The 22,588-nt window shown below is 45.2% G+C and overlaps 1 protein-coding gene across 2 annotated transcripts in view; it reads left to right on the top strand.

Moving 5' to 3' along the window:
• Positions 1–7,794: 7,794 nt before the first annotated feature.
• LOC108406663 (ectonucleotide pyrophosphatase/phosphodiesterase family member 7-like) overlaps positions 7,795–22,588 on the top strand; it is a 28,749-nt gene continuing 13,955 nt past the window's right edge. Inside the window, exon 1 of one of the 2 annotated variants that reach the window (XM_073214723.1) lies at positions 7,795–8,113. In XM_073214723.1, the coding sequence (XP_073070824.1) occupies positions 7,864–8,113 (250 nt within the window). In that variant the 5' untranslated portion in view covers positions 7,795–7,863. The remainder of the gene's footprint in view (positions 8,114–22,588) is intronic. The other variant, XM_073214722.1, reaches the window with a different exon arrangement.

The following is a 22,588-nucleotide window of genomic DNA, read 5'->3' as shown; positions in this document are numbered from 1 at the left end:
AAACAGACCTACCATTTGACCCAGGAATTCCACTCCTAGGAATTTACCCTAAGAACACAGCAATCAAGTTTGAGAAAGACAGATGCACCCCTATGTTTATCACAGCACTATTTACAATAGCCAAGAATTGGAAGCAACCTAAATGTCCATCAGTAGATGAATGGATAAAGAAGATGTGGTACATATACACAATGGAATACTACTCAGCCATAAGAAGAGGGAAAATCCTACCATTTGCAGCAACATGGATGGAGCTGGAGGGTATTATGCTCAGTGAAATAAGCCAAGCGGAGAAAGAGAAATACCAAATGATTTCACTCATCTGAGGAGTATAAGAACAAAGGAAAAACTGAAGAAACAAAACAGCAGCGGAATTACAGAACCCAAAAATAGACTAACAGGTACCAAAGGGAAAGGGACTGGGGAGGATGGGTGGGCAGGGAGGGATAATGGGGGGGAAGAAGAAAGGGGGGTACTAAGATTAGCATGCATGGGGGGAGGGAGAAAGGGGAGGGCTGTATAGCACAGAGAAGACAAGTAGTGATTCTACAACATTTTGCTATGCTGATGGACAGTGACTGTAATGTGGTTTATAGAGGGGACCTGGTATAGGGGAGAGCCTAGTAAACATAATATTCTTCATGTAAGTGTAGATTAAAGATTATAAAAAAAAAAAGCAGTTCTTGTGTGGTGACCTCCAATGAGTTCTACACAATGGTATAAAGGGCATATCAAAGTGTGGGCAAAGGGTCTGTTTGTTTTTACACAGAAGATCGAAGCCTAATTTGGCTACCCAGAAAATGAACTAAGATACGATATGAAGAAGAACTTCCAACATCAGCACTCTCTGGAAGACTCATACCAGAAGATGATCATTAAAAAACCTCCACAAAGATCCAGGTGATGCTGCAGTTGTAGCTGCATCCATCCCACCATTTCCTGGACTTGCCATTGGAATGAAGAAGGAGATATCTAAGCTGGCCTGTGCATACAGTAAAACAACAAATTTGACTGGATCTATACTGTTGGAACTCAACCAAGAATTAGGAGAAGTGCAAGTTGTAGTGCTCCAAAATCTTACAACTACAGACTATCTACAGTTAAAAGAACATATGGGATGTGAACAGTTCCCAGAAATGGGTTGCTTTAATTTGTCTGATTTCTCTCAGACTGTTCAAGTACAGTTGGACAATATCCATCATATCATAGACAAATTTTCACAAATGCCTAGGGTGCCTAACTGGTTTTCCTGGCTTCACTGGAGATGGCTGGAAATTATAGATCTGCTTTGTTTATGTAACTGTATTCCTATTATGACAATGTGTGTGCGCAATTTAGTAGTTTAAAACCTATACATGCTTAAGTTACTCTACAAGAAGATATGTCAAAGAAATAATCAATCCTCCCACGTTTTCTTCCATCTGCTACCTCTATAGCTTTTCTTCTTCCTTCCTAATTACAACCCTTAAATAGAATTCGTGCCTCATATCGAATTTACTGAGTATCATAATTCCTCCAAGTGGTAAAGATACCTCAAGACAAATGCTGGGCATAGAAACCACAGGGCATAAATCTGCAAAGAAGTAAAAAGCTAACCTTTTCAAACAATATGGCTTCTCTCTCACTTACCAACTTTACATCTCCCTGTATGGCCCCAGAAGATGACTGGTTAGCCAGAGATGGGTAAAATTCCTCAAGGGAGGAATAACCTAAGACAGGCACAGTCACAGGGAAGCCATCAGGTGAGAAGTAGGGGATCAACAGTGGTGAAGCTTAGAACCTCACCCCCCCCTGTTTTGAGAGAAATCTTCTGCATCCGTGGATGTGTTATGGCCCTTGTCCAGCTCGGATTAACACATAGTCTACAGGCACACACCTGATCATCTACATTTGCTCTCTTACAACACTAAACTATGTTTTCTACCTTCATCTTGCATCTACCTACCACTTCAGCATTTTATTAAAAATAATAATAATAATAATAATAAAGGGAGAAATGTGGGATCCACATATAAATCAAGTATAAAAATCAAACGAATATTCATATTTGACCTGATTGTTTATAGTTCATAATGCATGATCAAAACTGAAAGTTTCTGTGATGACTGCCCTTGCACTGTTCACTATGTAAGAACTTGTTCACTATGTAAGAACTTGTTCGTTATGCTTCAGAAGATTGGAGACTGACGAGAATTAGGCTTGAGATGGATTAATGATTGTGCATTGAGCATTGACTCCCCTATACAGAATTTTATTGTTGTTAACAACCATTTGATCAATAAATATGAGAGATGCCCTCTCAAAAAAAAATGATAAATAGAAAAAAATTTAAGTAAGAAATCCATGAATGGAATAGCAAGAGGTAAAGGTGGAGAAAAACAGGGAGTCCATTTTATATAAGGGATCAGGAGAGACCTTTCTGTAGAGACAACATTTAAGCTAAGCCTTAAAGGATAATAAGAGGCTAGTTTGAGGAGAAGCAGAGAAAAAGCAGAAATTCTAAGGGAACAACAGGTCCTGAAGCAAAGTAGGCAAAGAGGAAGTAGGCAGGAAGGACATGGAGAGCTGAGCAGGAGACAGCAAGAGACTCGGGGTCTCAATTTTACTCTCCATGCAATAGAAAAACAAAGCCGGGGCCCTAAGATCACTTCAGCTGCCAGGCGGGAAAAGGACTGCTGAGAGTCAGGGGCAGGAATAGGAAGGAATACCAGTTAGGAGGCTGCTGCTGTAGCTGGGCTGAGATATCCTTGGTATCCCGGGCTAAAAGGCAGACAGTAAAGCTTGACAAAAAGGACAACATGCGATAAAGTTCAGCATCACAGGACTTGATGATGGGGGTAGAGGGCAAAAGAGGACAATGCCTGGCTTAGCTGCCTTGAACAGCTGGATAGACGGTGGTACCATTTAAGGAATGGGGGAAGCACCAATGGGCACAGGGAGGGAAGGGGACGAAAAGCAAGTTTGCCTTTGGTGGCTTTAGACGTGTTGGGAATGAGACATTGATTCTGTTGACAAGTGGGAGAAAAATTTTGGATGTTTAAGTCTGGTGTTCAGAGGAGAGCCAGAAGCGGACCACGAGGAGTCATCAGCTAAGGAATGGAAGCCAAAGCTATGGGGACGGATGGGCTCACCTAGTGAGCAAGTCTAGGAGGGGGCAGAGCAGAGTCAGGACTAGAATGTGAGAACAGCCAGCGTCTGAAAGCTGATTGTGCTGGACAAGCAAAGACGTAATCAAACGCCATCCCCTGACCTCCCGATCCCTCCATTAGGCCAAGAGGGGCTCGGCCTCTGAGGACTTCCAACAAACCCCCACATGCCTCTCTTTCTTCTGAGACATTTTCCAAAACCCTCCTTCTATAATTAGTGAAATGGGATTCTCAGCACACTTGCCTTTGCTTCCACCATCCAATCTAAGCAAAATCTTTTAACTGTGAGAGGAACAGAGAAGCCTTTAGTATCTGTTCTGCACTGCTAATTCCATCAAAGATTTCTCGTTATTCATGCCTGGCAGTCTAATTTTCTTATTTTGCCTCTCCCAGCATGGTCATAGCCTTAATTACTGACCTTTCCACTCTCCTAATACCACCTTTTTCCCTCATCTCAGTTCTCAGGGAGCTCTGCTCACGAGATTATCTACTATCCCTCATCTGGGAATAGGAGTTGTCTTCACACAGTCTCCCTTTAAAATCTCAACCAGAAAAGTCAGAGATCTCTAGGCATCAAATAACTCAAGTCTGACAGAGAATGCTTCCAGTTTCTTTCCTACCAGCCCGCAGATTAACAGGCTTACAATCATCGCCAAGAAGCCTTTCCACATGTTCACAAGTTTGGAGATTCCAAAGGCTATAGTCTCTCCTGCTCTTTCTCCATCTTAAAATGCAGTATGAGAAATTGTTACATTGTGGCATGTGCAGAGCTATGCATCCTGTTCTAGGGACCACATTTTAAGAGAGATGGGCAAACTAAGAGGCATTCATAAAACTGTTACCACAATGGACAAGAAAAGAAAAGCCACACCAAATAAGCATCAGTCAAAAGTGTTAGCTGTTTAGGCTGAAAAAAAATATTCTGGTGCAGGGGTCAGGAAACGATGGCCCATGAGCCATATCCAAGCTGTCGTGTGCTTTTGTAAATAAAGTTTTATTGGAACTCAGCCACATCCATTTATTTATATAGTGTCCATAGCTGCTTTTCATGCTCTTGTGTCAGAGTTGAGTAGTATGACAGACAACATGGCCTGCAAGGTCTAAAATATTTACTCTCTGGCTCACTACAGAAAAAGTTTACCAACCCAGCTCTGGAAAAAGAGAATGAGGAAAGAGAGGGAAGAAAATACGGGGAACTATGGCTGCATTATAAAATCTGTTGTAAGAAAGAAGAATTTGACTATTAGATAAACAACTGAAGAGAAATAGATTGATGTTATAGGACAAGAGATCAGCTGAATATGAGAAAAAGTTCTCCTTATATTGAATCCACACCAGAATGGCTGCTGGGTAGTAAAAATGATGTCCACTGGATGTCACATGCAGCAGGTGGACTGAGGTCCCCAAGTGGCAGGCAAGTTTAGCTGAAGATTTTGTTAAAGAAAGCAGGCAGGCTGAAGGGTTTTGAAAGACAGGACATCTCTTGAGAAGCATTGTAATTGAGCTTCGGATCTGTCCATAAGGATTTGAATCAACAGCAACAGCCTGTGCATAGGAAATGTTCGGTCCATGGTAGATTTTGCCTTTTTGCTAAATCATGCTGAGAGAATCACAGTGAAACTTCACATTCAAAAAAAATGTTAAGCCCCAGTAATTAGTAGGTTTAACAGGCCGCATCTCCTAATCCTTTCCTTTCAAAACAGACATCTGCTGATGTTCAGCCTACCACACCTCCCTTCTATTGAGACTTACACCTCTTCCTACTCCAGTCATGTGGCACCGGTGGGGTGGGAGCTGTCATGATCTTTTATGACCCGGCTCCCCTGGTCACGGTTGATTGGTCCAGGAATGGGCATCTGGCCTAAATAGGCCAGTCAAGAGTTCTTCCCTTGGATTTTGTTTCCTAACTCTAAGTGGAAAAACATAGTTACTCTCCATGATGACAGAAAGTGTGGAGTGACACAACAGGAGTTTTTATGGCCACATTCCTCCCCTTATGGAGAAAACCAGTCCTGACTGAGAGAAAATTAAGGAGATGTGCAAAGGCAGACACATAGACGAAGAGAGATCTGGTGACGTGTGAGCCCCTGGCTCTGGGAGCCCAGCTGTGTCACTGTCCCTTCCATGTGCTGGAAGGAGTGCCACGTCCAAGCTGTCCAAGCACAGAATAGCATCACTGGTATCATCAGATCAGATAACAAAACTATCAGTGACAATTGACCATCATATTAAAACTAACTAACATCTGTTGAGCACTAGGGTCCAAAGTATTTTTTTTCTTTTTTACCTGCTTTATCTACCCTTTACCTGCTGCATTAGTCAGGATAGACTAGGTTATGCTACAGGAACAAACAAACCCTAAATTCTCAGTGGGCTTAGCAACAGAGTTTGACTTCTCACGTTCATGTCCACTATGGGTTGGTGGGGGACTAGGCTCCATATGGTGACTCAGAAACCCAAATAATGGAAAGGCTATCATCTCACCACAAGGCTTCCACAGTGACTGTGGCAGGGGTGAGAGAGTGGGATGGTTATGCACCAGCCCTAAAAAACTTCAGGCTGGAAGTAATGAATATGGCTCCCATTCACAGCACATTGGCTATTATTACAACAGGCTGAGAAATGAGGGGGAGCATATGGCTATCCCATGAGTAGTCAACATTCTTGGTGACATGCATTATCTCATCAGTGCCTCACAATCTCAGGAAATATATCAATATTTCAATATTCCTTTTTACAGAGAAGGAAACAGAGGCATAGAGAGATTATGGGACTTGCCCCAAGATGTCACAGATAGTAAGTAGCAGAGCTGAGAAGTGAACCAGGCCTGGCAAGCTTCAAAACAGCTTCAACTGAAATGTGTTATTCTCATCAAAAAATTCTGTGAAATTTCTCATATAGCAAAAACACCATGCCAATTTACAGGAGAAGCCAAGTTATGCAAATACAAAATGGAGCCCCCCCGACACATGACCTCCTCACCCCCAAAGATTCAACCTAAGCAAATACCTGAAACAGATTTCTCAGGCAATTTGAGCAAAAAGGAAATGGATCATCGATCTGAGTCTGATAGCCAGCGTTCAGTCCTTTCATATCAAGACAAAAACCTTCCAAACACTTCCCCTGAAAACCTGAACAAACTGTCACCTCCTGTCTCTGGAAAACTAGTGACATCTTTATACAATGCACATATCTTTCTAAGATGCAAAGGTATCATATACCCACAGGTAGAGGCCAGAAGCAGGAAAGTTAGGAGACTATTGTCATATCTGGATGAGTTACTTGGTGAAGGTGCTTCCAACAAGCTAATCCAACTTTGCTAAGCCAGCAAAACTCAAATCTAGCACCAGCTCCTCCAGCCCTACCCTGCCCGGTTTCTCTGGGTTAGGACCCTCTCCCTGTGCTCCTGAATTACTTCCCATGCGCACCCCAGCAGGGCTCTTTCATTGAATGTGACTTTACTTGTCTGTCTGTCCTCTGGACTCTGAGCTACCCACTGGCAACCTCTGTGTTTGCACTTCTGTGTGTCCTGCACACAGCATACAGTATGTGCTCGATGGAAGGGTGGATGCTTAAGCCTGTTCAAGGAAATTTGTTCCCTTGGGGACTTAATTCCTCATGTGCCCAGCAAATGTGTAGCCAAGTGTTCAAACTACAGTCCTAGCCTCACTTCTGTTGTGTGAACAAATGTTCATAGCAGCGCTATTCACAACAATCAAAAGGTGGAAACAGCCCAAATATCCATCAGTTGGCTAGAGGACATATAAAACATGACATACCTATATAGTGAAATATTATTCAGTCATAAAAAAGAATGAAGTGCTGACACATTACAACATGGATGAACCTTGAAAACATGATGCTCAGTGAAAGAAGCCAGACATAAAAGTCACATACTGTATGATTCCACTTACATGAAATGTCCAGAAGAGGAAAATCTAAACAGACAGAAAGCAGATCAGTGGTTGCCAGGGGCTGGGGGAGGAAGGAATGAGGAGTGACCACTAATAGGTGCAGGGCTTCCTTTTAGGGTGATGGAAAAGTTCTGAAACTAGATGGAGGTGAGAGTCACACAACACTGTGAATGCACTAACTGTCACTAAATTTGCACTTTCATATGGATAAGATGGTGAGTTTTCTCTTATGTGTATGTAACCACAATAATTTTTTTTTCTTATGGGGAATTTTCAACTGGTAACCTTCCTAAGATTTCCAAAAAATGTTTTAATTAAATTGAATAGATGTGTTTGTAGTGTTCCCAGGCATCACGGGCACTCAGTCTAGGTTTGCATAGTCATAATGAACAAAAATTTATTCACTCTGTAAAAAGAAGATACACTGAGCAAAGGAAAGCACCAATCTAATTTGTTCCCCATCTTCACCACAGTGGAACTAGTATAAGAATCCAAAATATTTCACATAGTTGACTTTTGTTATCATAGTAAAATACACATAATTTATCATTTTTACCATTTTAAAGTGTACAGTTCATTTGCATTAAGTGCATTCACAATGTTGTGCAACCGTCACCTCTATCCATTTCCAGAAATTTTTCAGCACGTGAAACATGGTATCTTGTTACACTCCAGGTATTTCAATCCACAATAGAGCTAGGGCAGAATTATCAATCTGGACTTTGTTCAACCATAGATAAAAAAAAAGGAGAAATGGGAGTGGGCCTATGAACTCTGCGAGGTGTGCGTGAGGTGCTCACAGTATGACGGAGCTCAGGGCCCTCACACTGCTGCTGCCTGCCCTGCTGGGCTGGGCCAGCGGCCATCCCGCCCGCGGGAGGAAGAGCTTCAACAAGCTGCTGCTGATCTCCTTCGATGGCTTCCGCTGGGACTACGACCAGGATGTGGACACCCCCAACATGGACCGCCTGGCCCTGCAGGGTGTGAAGGCCAAGTACCTCACGCCGCCCTTCGTGACAATGACCTCCCCATCCCACTTCACCACCATCTCAGGTAAGCTCTGCTCTGCAGCCAGTCTGCTGATGCTGGTGGAAGCCCTGGTACCTGTCATTCCCTGAGATACAGTCAATTCTCAGCTCTGGGGAGAGTGAGGCAGCTCATAGAACTTGGGCTCACCCCCTGGAAGAAGGGCTGACTTAGAATATCCTGGGATGCTCAAAGCTGTTTCTAGAACCGCATGGGCTATGGAGTGCAGCCTGCAGACATACCACGGCTACAGCCTCCCGAAAGATCTCCCAGCTCCCCAGCCCAGCCCATCTCTGCCTTGCACGCACGCAGTGGCTGGAGATCATTTTAAAAGGACATCACTTAAAAAATTTATAAAAGTAATAAAACATTGATGTTTAAAGAACTCAGATCAAATAACTGCCCTGTTTAATACTGGCAAGTTGGAGGGACACCAATGCTCTTGGAAGAGAATTCAAATTTTGTCTTTCTGTGGTCCCAAAGGTCCCCACAGCCTGGTCCCTGACCCGCTCACTCCGGCCTTTCTTGTTTCTCTTCCCCACGCATGCTTCTTTCCAGACCACGAAGGCCTGCTGCCCACGTCTCCAGCAGGCCCCCACTGGCCTCGGGGCCTCTGCCTGAACTGGTTCCCCCAGCTCACCTGGAACATGTAGCCCAGTGGGGGAGAGAGACATTGAACAAGCAAACACACTAACAGATCTCACTACAACTCAGGGAGGCACCAGGAAGAAAGAATTTCTCTGGGAGAAGAGAGCGAGGTCAAATTGACTTGAAATTGGAGAGGCAGGGAAGGGCTCTCTGAGATGGGGTGGTTGAGCTGAGAGCTGAAAGAGACCTCAGGAGACATAAGAAGGAAAACTGTTCCAGGCAGGGGGAAAGCATGGTCATTAGAGAATCCCAGCTGCCAGCATCCACAGGACGGCACAATAATAAAAATAACAATAGCTTCTGTTCGTCCAGCATGAGCCTGATGCTGGACATGTTCAGCCGCTTCGTCTTCTTTCTCTCTCATACAGGGACACTGCAAAGCAGGTGTTGTCCTCATCCCGTAGATGAGAAAACTAAGGCTCAGAGAGACCAAATAACTCACCAGCCACTCGGCCAGGAAGTGGGGGAGGGGGAAGCCAGACCTAGAGCTCTGGGTTTCCCCCGAGCCACAGGAAACTGGTTCTGCCCAGTTCCGGTCCTAGAATCTGCAAGCCCCTCTCTCTCAGGACAGGGAGAGGTGCCTGGAAGCATGAGCCTCACCCTTAACCAGGGAGCCATTCCTGGGGGTCCAAAGCAGCTCCAGCCTCTGAAAAGTCACGCAAGCCACTGGTGCCTTTTTGTGAGGAGAGGATTTTATCACTTCTAACAGGCTCTCAAAGGGGCCCTCAAATCAGAAACTTTAAAAAACAAAGCTCAAATAACCACTCAGAGGGAATTTTGCTGAGAGAGATTTTCCTACATGTAAACTGTTTGAGAAACAAGTCATTTGGGAACTATTAGCGCCAGGAAGCAGGAACTAAACAGCCCTTTTCTAGAGAAAGTGAATGCCACTTCCCAGAGGCATTAACTTCATAACACTTAAAAATCTCCCATGGGCTGATTCTGCGTCCCTGAACACTGAGAATATGATGGGCACAAAATATTAAATGGCATGCCCACCTTTTATTTATTCCCAGAAGGTTTTTGATGAGAAGATAGAAATAGTGAAAGCAAATTTTTTAAGTTAGAAAATCACCCCCATCTCCTTTCCTACGCTCATTGCCAGTGTGGAAACAGGGGCAGCTTCAATAGAGGTTAATTTAGCAACATCCAATACAACCACAAATGCACAAACTCTCTTATTTAGCAGTTCCACTTATAGGACTTTATCCTACAGATATATATTTGCTTAGTAGAAAGCAACGTGATACATATACAAATGTATTCATTGCATTAGTGTTTGTAACCACAAAGGAAAATAGAAGCAACCTAACTATCCATCCATAAGGGAGTGGCTAACCAAACACCCACAAAAGGGTATACTGTCACCTTTAAAAGAAAAAATGAGGAAGTTCTTTGTGACCTGAGAGGAAGCTATCTCCAAGATGGATTAAATGACAAAAGCAAGATGTAAAGAATGTGTGTAGCCTACATATATATGTGCATATGATATATATGTGTATATATGTGCATACAACTTCTTATAGATGCATTGGATAAACTGACAAGAAACTGGTAATGCTGGATCCTCCAGGGAGGGTAGGAGGGAAACGCTGGACTGTACACCCCATGTCCCTTTTAGGTCTTGGACCATGAGAAATGTATTGCCTATAAATAACAAAGTGCTATAACACAAAATAATCATTTTAACTCACCCACTGTGGAAAAAACATGTTCCTCTGTCCCTCTTATTTATGACCAGATTGCCATTTATTGAGCTGGTGAACATTCATTCTGCTTCAACTTTAAAATGGGCTTCTCAGCCTCAACACTATTGATGTTTGGGACTGGATCATTCTCTGCGGTGGGGGGGCCGTCCTGGGCCCTGTGGGATGTTAAGCAGCAGGCCTTGGCCTCCACCCACTAGAGGCCAGGAGTGCCCCTCCTCCAATTATGAGTGACAGATATGTTCCCAGACATTGCCCAATGTCCACCCAGGGCAAACCAGGCCCTAGCAGGAAACCTCTGCTTTGAGTGGTAGAAGCTAGTACCTGGCTTATGAAAACACTCAGCAGGTACCTTGATCATCAGAGACTTCAGTTCTCATAACGGTGGTATGGAGTCAAGACAGTTACCCACGCAAAGACCTCATCCAATTCCAGGGGGTAGGCCTGACCCAAACTATGATAAAAGGGGCTCTCTTGGCCCAGTGACTAACTGCTGCGCCTAACACCTCAGGCATTTTAACACGAGAGAGAGGTTATGAGAAGCACTCCCACCCTGGGTCCCATCTCAGCTGCAGTACGACGCAGGGCTCTGACAAGGGCTCAGGTCTGAGAAGCCACATGACTACCCCTCTGAGCTTCCTGGGCAGGGTCCAAGGGCCAGGGCCAGGGAGACCCAGGCAGAGAGCAAGCTGGGAATGGTCCTGCCTTCGGTACAAGGGCCCACGGGCACCCCTCCCTAAGGCAGTGGATCCAGCTGCCTGGGTCAGAACCCTGCACCCCACAGGGCATGGTCCTCACCTGAACAGCAGGGCCTCCTTATGCTTGGGGGTTGTCAGGGGCTTGGACACCGTAGCCCTTGCCCGAGAGCCAGGATCACATGACCCTCATCAGCATTCCCTGCTGCTGGTGAAGAAAAGTTTTCCGGAGAGTTTTTAGAGGGCTTCCACTGTATTCTTTCATCCAAGAATTACTGCGGAGCTTCTCCATTGGGCCAGGCTGTGCCGTCAGTGGCCAATGACACACCATGTGTCTTCGAGGTCTTGCCATCTTTCTAGGGCTTGTCCCACAACATGGGCTCATGTGCCTCTGACCCCAGATCCCACAGATCTTTGGGGGGTTGCTTCTTTTTCTCTGCAGCTCCACCAGGGAGAAAAACAAAGAGCGCTTGTCTTGGGGTTCCTTCCACCTCTTTGCTTCCTTTCTCTGACAGCTCAGGGAGTCAGGAGAGCTTTGTTCTTACTCACCTGTGTCTCCCCAAGCCTTTCCCTGTGCCCCAGCTCCTCTGTGGCTCCCAAAGATGTTACTTTTATGAAACTCTAAAGTCGGAGGAGCATCTGCTTTCTACGCTTTCTCCCTCTTGAAGCATGAAGGAGAGAAGCCTTGGTTGTTTGAATGAGGGAAGGACAAAGAGAGAGAGGATTTTTTAAACCAAGCTATTAATTCAAAAGATCCCATCTTATCATCTCTCCACTTAAGAAAATCTTTGCATCCTGACAAAGAGTGTGCTTTTCCTCCAAGTATTTGCCCCCAGCACTACCTGCAAAAGGGGAAAGTAAGGTCCTGGGCCAGGGTCAAGGCTCCCAAGCGCAAGGCAATCCCTGGCTCTGCAAGAGATGATCTCCCTCCAGCTGCCCAGAGCTGGCCACCGGGCAGGCCTGCATATTAATCAAGCCCCTCCCATCCCTTAGATGGGCCATTACTTCCTCTAAGATAGTTCCATCTCCCCCCATCCTGCTTGCCCACCTCCATGCCACACATACACACATACACACACACGGAGAGGCAGGGGGGCTTGGCCACAGCACCTAGAAGTTCCTTAAAATGAAATTATATATTCCTTTCCTGTGGCTGTATAACAAATTACCACACATTTAGCAGCTTAGAACAATATCCATTTATTATCTCTTGGTTTCTGTGGGTCAGGAGTCTGAGCACTGCTGAGCTCAGTCCTCTGCTTAGGGTCTCATGCAGCTGCACTCAAGGTGCTGGCTGAGGTGGGTCCTCACCCACGCTCAGTGGTTGTTGGAAGAATTCATTTCCTTGCGATCACAGAACTTAAAGCAGCTTGCTTCAAGGCCAGCAGGGAAGTATCTCTCTTCTCTAGACTGTCTTTTAAGAGCTCACATGGGTAAGTCAGGCCCACCCTGGGTGAGCTCCCTTTTGACTAACTCAAAGTGAACTGATTAGGGACCTTAGTGACATCTGCAAAATCCCTTCAACTTTTCCATGTTCTATTGGTTGGAAGCACCGCAGGTCCCACCCCTGCTCAAGGGGAGAGAACTGCACAAGGCATGCATATTGGGGTGGGGAGTAGGGGCAGGAACTTTGGGGGCCATCTTGGAACTGTCTGCCACAAATAGGTCCTTGATGAGGCTCAGAACCAAGATGTGAGCATCAGTCTTTGCTTAAAGGTAGCAGGTAATAGGGGTGGTGCCCCAGCATGGAGCTCCAGAAAGCCCCTGGAATTATGGTCTAGCCCCTGAGTCCCAGGGGCCAATGCCAGGGGGGCAGTGGATGTCCACAAAGGCTGAGCTCTCCACATCATAGTGTGTCACCCCATCATTACTACACCCCTTCTGTTACTCAGACAAGGATGATGATGATGCTGATTTTGAAGAAAGCAAGAAGGAGAATAAGGAGGAGGAGGAGGATTATTGATTTGAACACACACATTCATTTCTTAGGGCTGCCACCACAAAGGACCACAAACTGGGTGGCTTAAAACAACAGAAATGTATCGTCTTACAGTTCTGGAGGCCAGAAGTCTGAAACCAAAGGGTTGGTGGAGCCATGCTCACTCTGAAATCTGTAGGGAGTCCTTCTCTGTCTCTTACTCACATCTTGTGGTCTGCTGGCAATCTTTGGCCTTCCTTAGCTTGTAGACACATCACTCCAATCCTCCATCCAATCCATGAGATTCTTCCTGTCTCCACTTTTGCATGGCCACCTTCTTATAAGGACACCAGTCATTTGGATCAGGAGCCCACGCAGTATAACCTCATCTCTAAATAACCCGATCTCCAAATAGAGTCACATTCCCAGGTCCTAAGTTTTAAGACTTCAACGTATCTTTTTTGAGGAACACAACTCAGCACATAATAGTATGATAATGCAAAATTAACTTCTAACTACAGGCATAGCTACATGCAGGTCCTTAAATTGTGTCATCATAACGACCAATCTCTCTTTTCCCTCTCTCTCCTTCTTTATTTCTCTTCCCTAAGAGTGACCACAAAATTCCCAAGATTGCCTCTCATCGACCCACTGGGGGCCAGTTTGCTCTTCTAACCAGTTGCTTCAGCCTGGGGGGCAGAGTGATGCTCAACGCTCAAGCTGGGACCACATGCCTACCCCCAGGTCAGGGTGGGGGGTGGCAAGCCCCTCACAAACCATGTGCACTGCAAGTGGGAGACTGTTGGGTCCCCAAGGGGAAAGTCAGGGACTGTTATCAGAGAGGGAGCAGTGGAGGGAGGACTAACAGGAACTGCAGAGGTCTACCACACCAGCACCAGCCTGACTGGTGGGGAGGGGGCTACAGTCAGGTGACCCAGCACTCAGACCCAAAAAAGTCCCACCCCCTTCCATGGGGCCACCCCTAGGGCACGGACTCCTGTGGGTTAGGTAGCCACACAAACAAACGGCCGCCTTCCAGTACTGCCCCTCCAGTCTCCCTGAATCTGTCACAATTCCCCTCAGATCTTGCCAAAATGAAAAGCCATTCTCAGAGAGCGAGCAGTTCATTTTGCTATTTTAAATCACCCAATTCCCTCTCTCTCTCCAGAAGCCTGTACTTACTGCTCCCATCACTGGTAATGGCAATGAACATTTTTGCAATCTCAGTTTTTATTGCAAAGTGATGGGGACCAGTAAGAATAAGTTATGCTGCTGAAACAGGAAATCCCACCAAGCAAACGGTGGGTGGGTAGGAAGTCTTATGGCAACAGCATATATTTTCTCCCCCAAGAAACTAACTGAAAATAAGAAGCTATCACCACCATGTTTCAGACAAAAGCTATCAAAAGCATAAGCCATGATAATATAATTTGGCAATTTTAGACCAAGTCAAATGGATATGGCCCAGGGGTGAAAAGGAAATGCTCCATAACTAGACGATGGTAGAGAATAATAAAAGCGAGGTCCTCTCTGTTAACATTTTCTCCTCTCTTGAAGGACACTCAGTGGCAGGCGAAGCATCTTTAACAGCCAGAAATGAAGTCTCTCCCAGTTCCAGAACCACCCCCAGGGCAACCCCAAAATCAGAGCAACCACTTATGGCCATGTAGATTATGTACGGCACAACTTGGTGATGGGAGAGGGGAGTCATTTTCATAAATACCATGTAAGTGGTGCCCCCTGGAGGCATGCAGGACACAACTTGCACGGATGATCGGTCACTTATATTCTATCCCAAAATCAACCTGTAAGATGTTAAAAACTCCCCATAGATGCTGGAATCAGTCATGAGTCCACTTCTCCTCCTACATGAGTTAAGAACTAAGAATGTATGTCCGAATGTACCTGGATGATCTTTTAGATCAGAGCTTCTCAATGTCCCCCTATTGACATTTAGAGCCAAATCATTCTTGGACTTAAAGGGGCTGCCCTGCACATTGCAGGGTGTTGAGCAGCATCCCCTGGCCTCTGTTCACCAGATACCATCAGCATCCTCTAGTTATGACAACCAAACATTTTTCCAGACATTGACAAATGTTTTCTGCGGGGGTAGGTGGGCAAAATCACACCCAAGTTGAGAACCCCTGGACTAGATGTATAATATGCAATTCACATGTAAGTCAGAGAGCCAGAGGTCACACAGGTGACACTGTAGCCAGTGAAATAAACAGTCTGAAAAAGTAAGAGAGTTAGGAAAAGAAAGGAAAGTAAATTCCTGCTGCTGGTAATAACACAAGCCCAGCAGATGTTGGAAACCTAGTTAGAAGATGCTGTGAACTTTAATCAGCTTCCATCCTGCTTCCCCAGAAACAACTCTCCACTGAAAAAATCCTGAAGTCAACAAAGCGCCAGACACAAGCAAACAGAGCAAAGAAAACCACAGATTGGCCTAGATTGAGACAGATAAAATGTCCCTCCAAGACCGAATATTTCCACAAGGGGAAAAATATAGAGTCTTGATCATGAGGAAGACTGGGAAGCCAGGATATTTCCTAACTTTTCATTATGCTCATTTCCAACATGCAGAAAAAGCAGAGAAAATTGTGTAATGAATCCCCCTGCACCCATCACCGAGCCGCAAGAATCTGTCCATATTTTGCCAGTCTTGCTCCATTGTCCCCACTCACGCCCTTTCTTTCTGCCTGCCTGCCTTCCTTTCTTTCTGAAATCTTTTAAAGCAAATTTAAAGCATGTCATGTCATATACCACACACATCAGCATGCATCTCTAACCTAAGGGTTTGGTTTGGTTTGGTTTTTACTAGCCTTGGTACCATATTTAACAAATATAACATGAAGAAACTAGGATCCTTGCAGATGGAGAAAAGATCTAATTGCCACCTTAGAGTTTCTTTTACTGGTGCTTCTCAAATTTGAACTTGTATGTGAATCACCCGGGGATCTGGTCAAAATGCAGGTTCTGGTTCGGTGGGTCTGGGATAGGACCTGAGTCTGCACTTCCAACAAGCTCACAGCTGATAAGGATGCTGCAGGCCCACGGATCACCCAAGAAGAGCCCAAACACCACAACTGAGCAAAAGATTATGACTGCTCTGGATTCCGAGGTCTTGGGTGACAGCAGACGCTGGATAACTTGAGACTAACAGCATAGTGTGTCAGTTTCCTGTGGCGGCTATAACAAAATGTCCTTGGGGGGCTTAAAACAACAAAGTCTGGAGGCCAGAAGTCTGAAATCGAGGTGCCAGACAGCCGTGCTCCCTTCAGAGGCTCTAGGGGAGGATCTTTGCTTGCCCCCTCTGGCTTCTGACGGTTGCCAGCCCTCTTTGACTTGTGGCTGCGTCACTCTTATCTGCCTCTGTGGTCATGCTGTCTCCTTTTCTGTCCTGACCTCTGCTCTTGTGCCTCTGATCTCTGGATTTAGAAGACACACTGATAATCCAGGATGATCACCTCGTGTCAAGATCTTAACTGAGTAACATCTGCAAAGACCCTGTTTACAGATAAGGCAACATTCACAGGTTCTGGGGATAAGTATATAGACATATCTTTTTGGGGGGCCACCATTCAGCCCACCACACTGGTAATAGGAAAAATATGAAGAGAGGAAAAAATGCAGAAGAAAGGACATATTCCATGTCTGTGACTAGTGTCCAGTAAGGCAGGCCAGGGGTAGAACTGTGTGTTAATAGAGTTTCCAGATGGAACTCAAGTGCAGCAGTCTGCTTGCAGCTACTTGAAAAGAGAACATTTGTGTTTCTGACAGCAGATTAAAGGAAGAGGTGGGGAGTGCGAAAGCCAACTCCTGTTGGCCTAGTTCCTAAAGAATTGCGCCTCTGCCTTAGGGCCATTCTCAAGCCTTGTTCAAGGATAAGATGATTTATTGATGGCCATAATTAAAAAGCAATGTCAAAAAGAAGCAATGTCAGCATTTCCCATTTGCATGTACACATGAGCAGGAGCAGTTTAGTAAAACAGATGCACTGTGGTTTTATTTTCTCCATCCAGAAAAGAGCTCCCATCATGGGGTGCTAGTGTTGGGGACAAGCTTCATTTCCATAGCAGGAGTAGGTAAAGTTTTAAATTCCACTTGGTGCACTGAGCCACCTGTTCTTATTTCAAGTACTTCTGTCATGAGTCAGTGTTATGGGTGGCATTCTGGATGTGCAGACGTGGGGTAAGTATGGTTTTGAGCCCCAGTGAGGGCTGTTTTTCCATCAGCATTTTGTCTGTGGTTCTGCATGAGCTTATCTGCTCAACACTGGAGCATTCAGTTGAGTTCAGGAGGTTAGTTGACTTGGTGTGGCAGCTGTTCTTCCTTGCTGGTTTCATACTAGCTAGGTAATAAGACACTTTCTTCTTTGGTTTTGGAAATGTGAACTTAATGAAGCACCAGACCTCACAAATCTGGAGGAAAATGAAGATACGCTTGTAGTTTATATGGCTGGTTAGTTCAAAGGAATTAGCAATTGACACATAGTAGGTCCTCAAACTTTTATTAAATAAATGGTTGTATGAAAGAGCATCTATGCCCAAATAGGCTGTTTATAAATACATACTATTCCACTTGAAAATGAGTAGATAGGAACAGGGCAAACTTTTGTCAGGGAGAGGGTGCCTGGGAGGTGGGTGGGAGGGAGTTTATTCAATTAAATTCAACCAACATTTGTTAAATGCCTACTAAGGGTAAAGCCCTATGCCTTGTGCCAGGGAGATACTAAAATAAATGAGGCACAGCCCTATTCTTAAGAAGCTTACAAACTAATGGGGGAAAAAAACAGATTTGTAGGCAATCACCTGATATTCAAGAGAAAATGAGATTGATGCTGCAAGGAAAGTATAAGCAAGATGGAATGGCATGAGGGCACCCTGCGTGCCTGGCTCCAATGACACTCCTAAGAGCCTGCAGAAACACTGTGCAGGCACCCATTTCTTGTGTGATCCTAAGTCCCATGAAGGTTTCAGTCTAGAGACAGGTCTAGACCTGACCTCCAGATCAAGAGGATAAAAGGGATGGTTGTCATCTATCCCAAGCCCAGGAATAGTCCAGAATGCTGGCAAAAATTGAAAAATTGGCAGGCTCTAAAGCAGGGCTTCTGGGCCAGAATCCCAGGACTAGGATGACAAGAACAAGCATGTCGTGAACATCTTGGCCATTTTTTTCATCATCATAATCAAAAAAGAAAAGACCTCCAGCAGTCATCCTGGATAGATACCTGATTCTACCTTAGTTCAAAATTGGGAACTAAACTCTCAAGCCACCTAACAACGGTCAAAATAGTGGTTTGTCCACAACATTAACTGAATAATACTATTCACTTGTTACCAAGTGCATATCATGTGAAAGGTTTAGATAAACAAAAACGTAAAGTATATAAGCACTAGGCGAACTCAGAGCTACACAATCCTTGCAGGGAGGTGACTGACAATGGCTATGACTGGGGTGCGACATGATCAAACCACCTCTACTTTTTCCCAAGCAGTGAGCTGCTTCATTTTAATTCTTAAAAATCATGGCAAATATTTACTCTTGCCTTCCACCAGCAGACTTCCCTAATCCCCTCTTTCCAGTGTTCTCAATGCACTTTGTTCAGCATCTATTAGAGACAGAAAATGGAAACTGGTATTATAGAAGTAGACTTCCTCTTTCAGGCTATTCGAATCCCAGTGGTCTTTCTTAACAGCCCTATGAAATTTCTTAACTGCTTCTCTCACTCTGGTAACCAGCTTAACCTTATTGCTCATGGCCTGTCAGGGTAGGCAGCCCAGAGCCCACCACCAGCTGATTGGTTACTCTGTCTCTTGGTTTAAGTCTTCACAGAGAATTGGGCTTCTAGCCAACCCACTGAATACAGAGAAGACGTCACATGGTACAAATATGGTGCCTAGACCTACCTTTCAGCAGGACCTATTGTTATGCTCAGAATTCTTGATCCCCAAAGACTGCTAGGGAGCCTAGTCCAATGTAAAAGCAAAGAGCCTTTATTCGAGCTAGCTCGAGCTCAATCTCCGGTCTGCACCGACGCAGCGGTAACATGCCACACAGAGAGAGAGCGCGCGTTTCAAAAGCACAAAGGTTTTATAGGGGTGTAAGGGCAGTTTGGTGGGGTGATGGTTGTGGCTCTAGCTGATTGGCCGGGGAGGCTGTGGGTCTTGGCTGATTGGCCGGGGAGATTTGCACGGTAACTTTCCCGGGCCGGGAACTTTCCCCAGAAAGGGGCCGTGTCGGGGACACAGTTACTCGAGATGGAGGGCACAGAACAAAATGGAGTCAGTCATGGTTTGCTCTTTCACTATGAGTAGAATTCTCGGAGAAGGTACCTGTGAGCATTGCATGCACTCCAGAACATGCTCTTTCCATTTTCAAAGCCCTCTCTCTCCCCTGCCCCTGACTGTAAATGCCATGAGCTGTCTGGGATAGTAGTTGGCTCAACATACTTGAGAAAAGGAGGGAGAAAGGAAGGTTTTGGAGAAACTCTGGACTTCATGGGTTTCTAAATTCATTCCACAAGTTATCTCGGAAATAAACAAATGTCAGTCTCTGGAAATCAAGAGAATGGAGCTGAATCTAGTTGGGTTCATTCCTGTACCTGAAATGCTCAGCTGGGTAAATTTTCCGGCACATTGCCGTAACTGATACGGCGTGGGAGTATGCATTGTACCCTGATTAAAGGATAATTAGCAGGCAGCAGGAATCGCATTCTCTAGGAACGCTCATCCTACTTCCTGTTTAACTTGTATAATTACCCACATTGCCAGACATTAAAATGACATGGGTGACAGACTCTCGGAATGGATAGCGCCAGAAAGGCCCTTGGAAATCGTTAACCCATCTCAGTTTATGGTGGGGGAAACCGAGGCCCAGAGAGAGCAAGGGCTTACAAGGACCAAGACCAGACTCTGGTGCCCCGCCTCCAAGTGCAGCCGCCCCTCTGCAGCATCAAACTGCCGTGAGGACAGCATCGTCCGACCCGAGTAAAGCCAGCTCCTTTGCAGCTACTGGAACCCCAGGCACGGCCAACAGCGTTGCCTTTGCATAGTGTTTGCAGCCAGACCCCTGACTATCTCCAGAACAGAAAATGCCATTTTAGTAAAACTGATTGCTGCTCCCTGCAGCTGTTCATTTCTTAGCTTTTCCTCTCTTCTGTCTTGTTTCTCCTACGTTCCAGAACTGACCCTTGACCAGGATAAAGAGGTCTGAGCAGCAGGCAGGAGCAACCGAAGGGCAGTGGAAACCTCTGCTGGCCATTAGCGGTCCCCAGCTGCTAGTTGGATTCAGAGCATTCCTCTAAGTGTCATGGTCGAAATAACCACAACGCGCCACGGAGACAGTTCCCTCTGTGCAATTACTGGGACCAGCCATGCCACAGAATGGAAGGGTCATGCTCCCTGGGCTCATTTTAGTTTAGTTGCTTGAAACTTGGGTAACATCACTCTGAGGGGAAAATGGATTCCATGATTGGTTCCCAGGCCAGTCTACTTAACTGATATTGTAATTGACCTCTGGGTCCCAGGGCATGGAAGCCAGAATCATTAAGGCCCAGGAAGGGGAAGTTTCTGTGTCAGTGGCATCCTCTGCTTCCTCCAATTTCTCCTCCCAAGTCCTCCCAGTGGCTCTGGACTCGCAAGCTTCCATGGATACCGGAATGACCCAGGTTTTGATGGCTGCCTGCCCTCCTCCTGTCCTTCAGGGGGGCTGCTATCAATCCAGACTTGAGAGTAATGGGAAATCTGCCAGAACTAATCCAAATGCATACATTAATAACAGCCCCTTACCCAGTATTCTGACATGCCAGTGGGCACCTGGAGAGCTGGATAAAATGCAGACTCACGGATACCAGCATAGAGGTGCCAAATTCAGTAATGGCTGCAGTGGTGACTAGGGAATCCGTGTTTTTAACAAGAAATTCAATTAATTCTAATATTTGTGGTAGAATATACCACAGAAAAACACTAGAATAGGGGAAATGGTAGATATTTGTAATTCCAGGGTGATTTTCTCTTTACTGGGCAGGAAGAGTCACATAGAATCTAATCCAGGATATTGCACGTTCGAATAAAAAGGCACGGGCAAGCTGCTCCCTGGGTGAATTATCTCTGTGCTTCCATGTCATCTGCTGTGATGTGGCACAGCTCAGCCATGAGGAAGCTCGGGCACTGTAACAGGAAGAGGGCCCGTTGTGGATTGCAGAGGACTTCCTTACTCATCTGTGAGGCTCTAAAGGTTTTCGCCCAATTTGGCCTCTGCCTCTGGCTGCAACAAAGTACCCTCACCCATGGTATTCAACCTCCCCCTCCTGAGAGACATTACAGCAGAGAGATTAAGGGAACAGGCTATAATGTTCAACATCATCAGTCATTTAGGACACACAAATCAAAACCCAAAGAGATACCACTTCACATCCACTAGGCTGGCCTAATCAAAAAATGGAAAATAACAAGTGCTAGGAATGATGCGGAGAAACTCGAACACTTAAACGTTGCTGGTGGGAATGTAAAATGATGCAGCCACTGCAGAAAATAGTTTGACAAAAAGTTAAGCAAAGAGTTACTATATGACTCAGCAATTCAACTCCTAGGTTTATACCAAAACAACTGAAAGCAGGGACTGAGACAGATACTTGTACACAGATGTCCATAGCAGCATTATTCACAGTAGCCAAAAAATGGAAACAATCCAAATGTCCATCAGCTGATGAGTGGATAAACAAATTCTGGTTTATCCATACAATAGAATATTATTCAGTCATAAAAAGGAACGAAATACAGATACACAAAAGGTCACGTATTGTGTGATTCCATTTCTATGAAATGTCCAGAAGAGGTAAAACCATAGAGATAGAAAGCAGCTCAGCGGCCACCAGTGGGGAGGAAGATGGAAAATTGGAGCATGACTGATAATGGGTTCAGAGCCCCCATTCTGGGGTGATGAAAATGTCTTGGAACTAGAAAGATGTGATTATTGTGTAACATTGTATAATAGTAAATGTTACTGAATTGTATACTTTAAAATGAATAATTTTTTGTTATGTGACTTTTACCTGAATTTAAAAAAAAAAAGCATGGGCTGCAACCAAACCTCCCAGGTTCAAAGCCCAGCACTGCCACATGACCTTGATCTCTGTGTCTGTTTCAAGTAAAGGGGAAAATTTCTAAAGGAGAACTATAATAGTACCTCCCTTCCAACGCTGTTGGGAGATTAGTTGAGTTAATGTGATGGCATATGACACAACAGTGAGCGTGTGCCGTGATTTCATCACACAATCCTCCCACTACTATGCAGGTGTACCAGCCAGGAAGTTTAGGGATTTGTTCAAGCTCGCACAGCAAGTTCAGGAGCCAAGTCAGGATTGGCATCCAGCAATCTTAGACTCTAGTTCCACATTCTTTCCCTGTCAGCCATCCAGTTGAACCCCTGACCAGGAATCTTGATATTCCAAGGCCCCAATCCCTGCCAGCAACACTTATTTCCAGTGACCTCATGTATGGTTGGCTGTCTGGCCTACCTACAAGGCAGA

This window comes from Manis javanica, chromosome 10 (genome assembly GCF_040802235.1).
Source record: "Manis javanica isolate MJ-LG chromosome 10, MJ_LKY, whole genome shotgun sequence".
NCBI classification, from domain to species: Eukaryota; Metazoa; Chordata; class Mammalia; order Pholidota; family Manidae; genus Manis; species Manis javanica.
The sequence above is the reverse complement of the archived record's forward strand: the minus strand, read 5'-3'. Positions and strand labels throughout refer to the sequence as shown.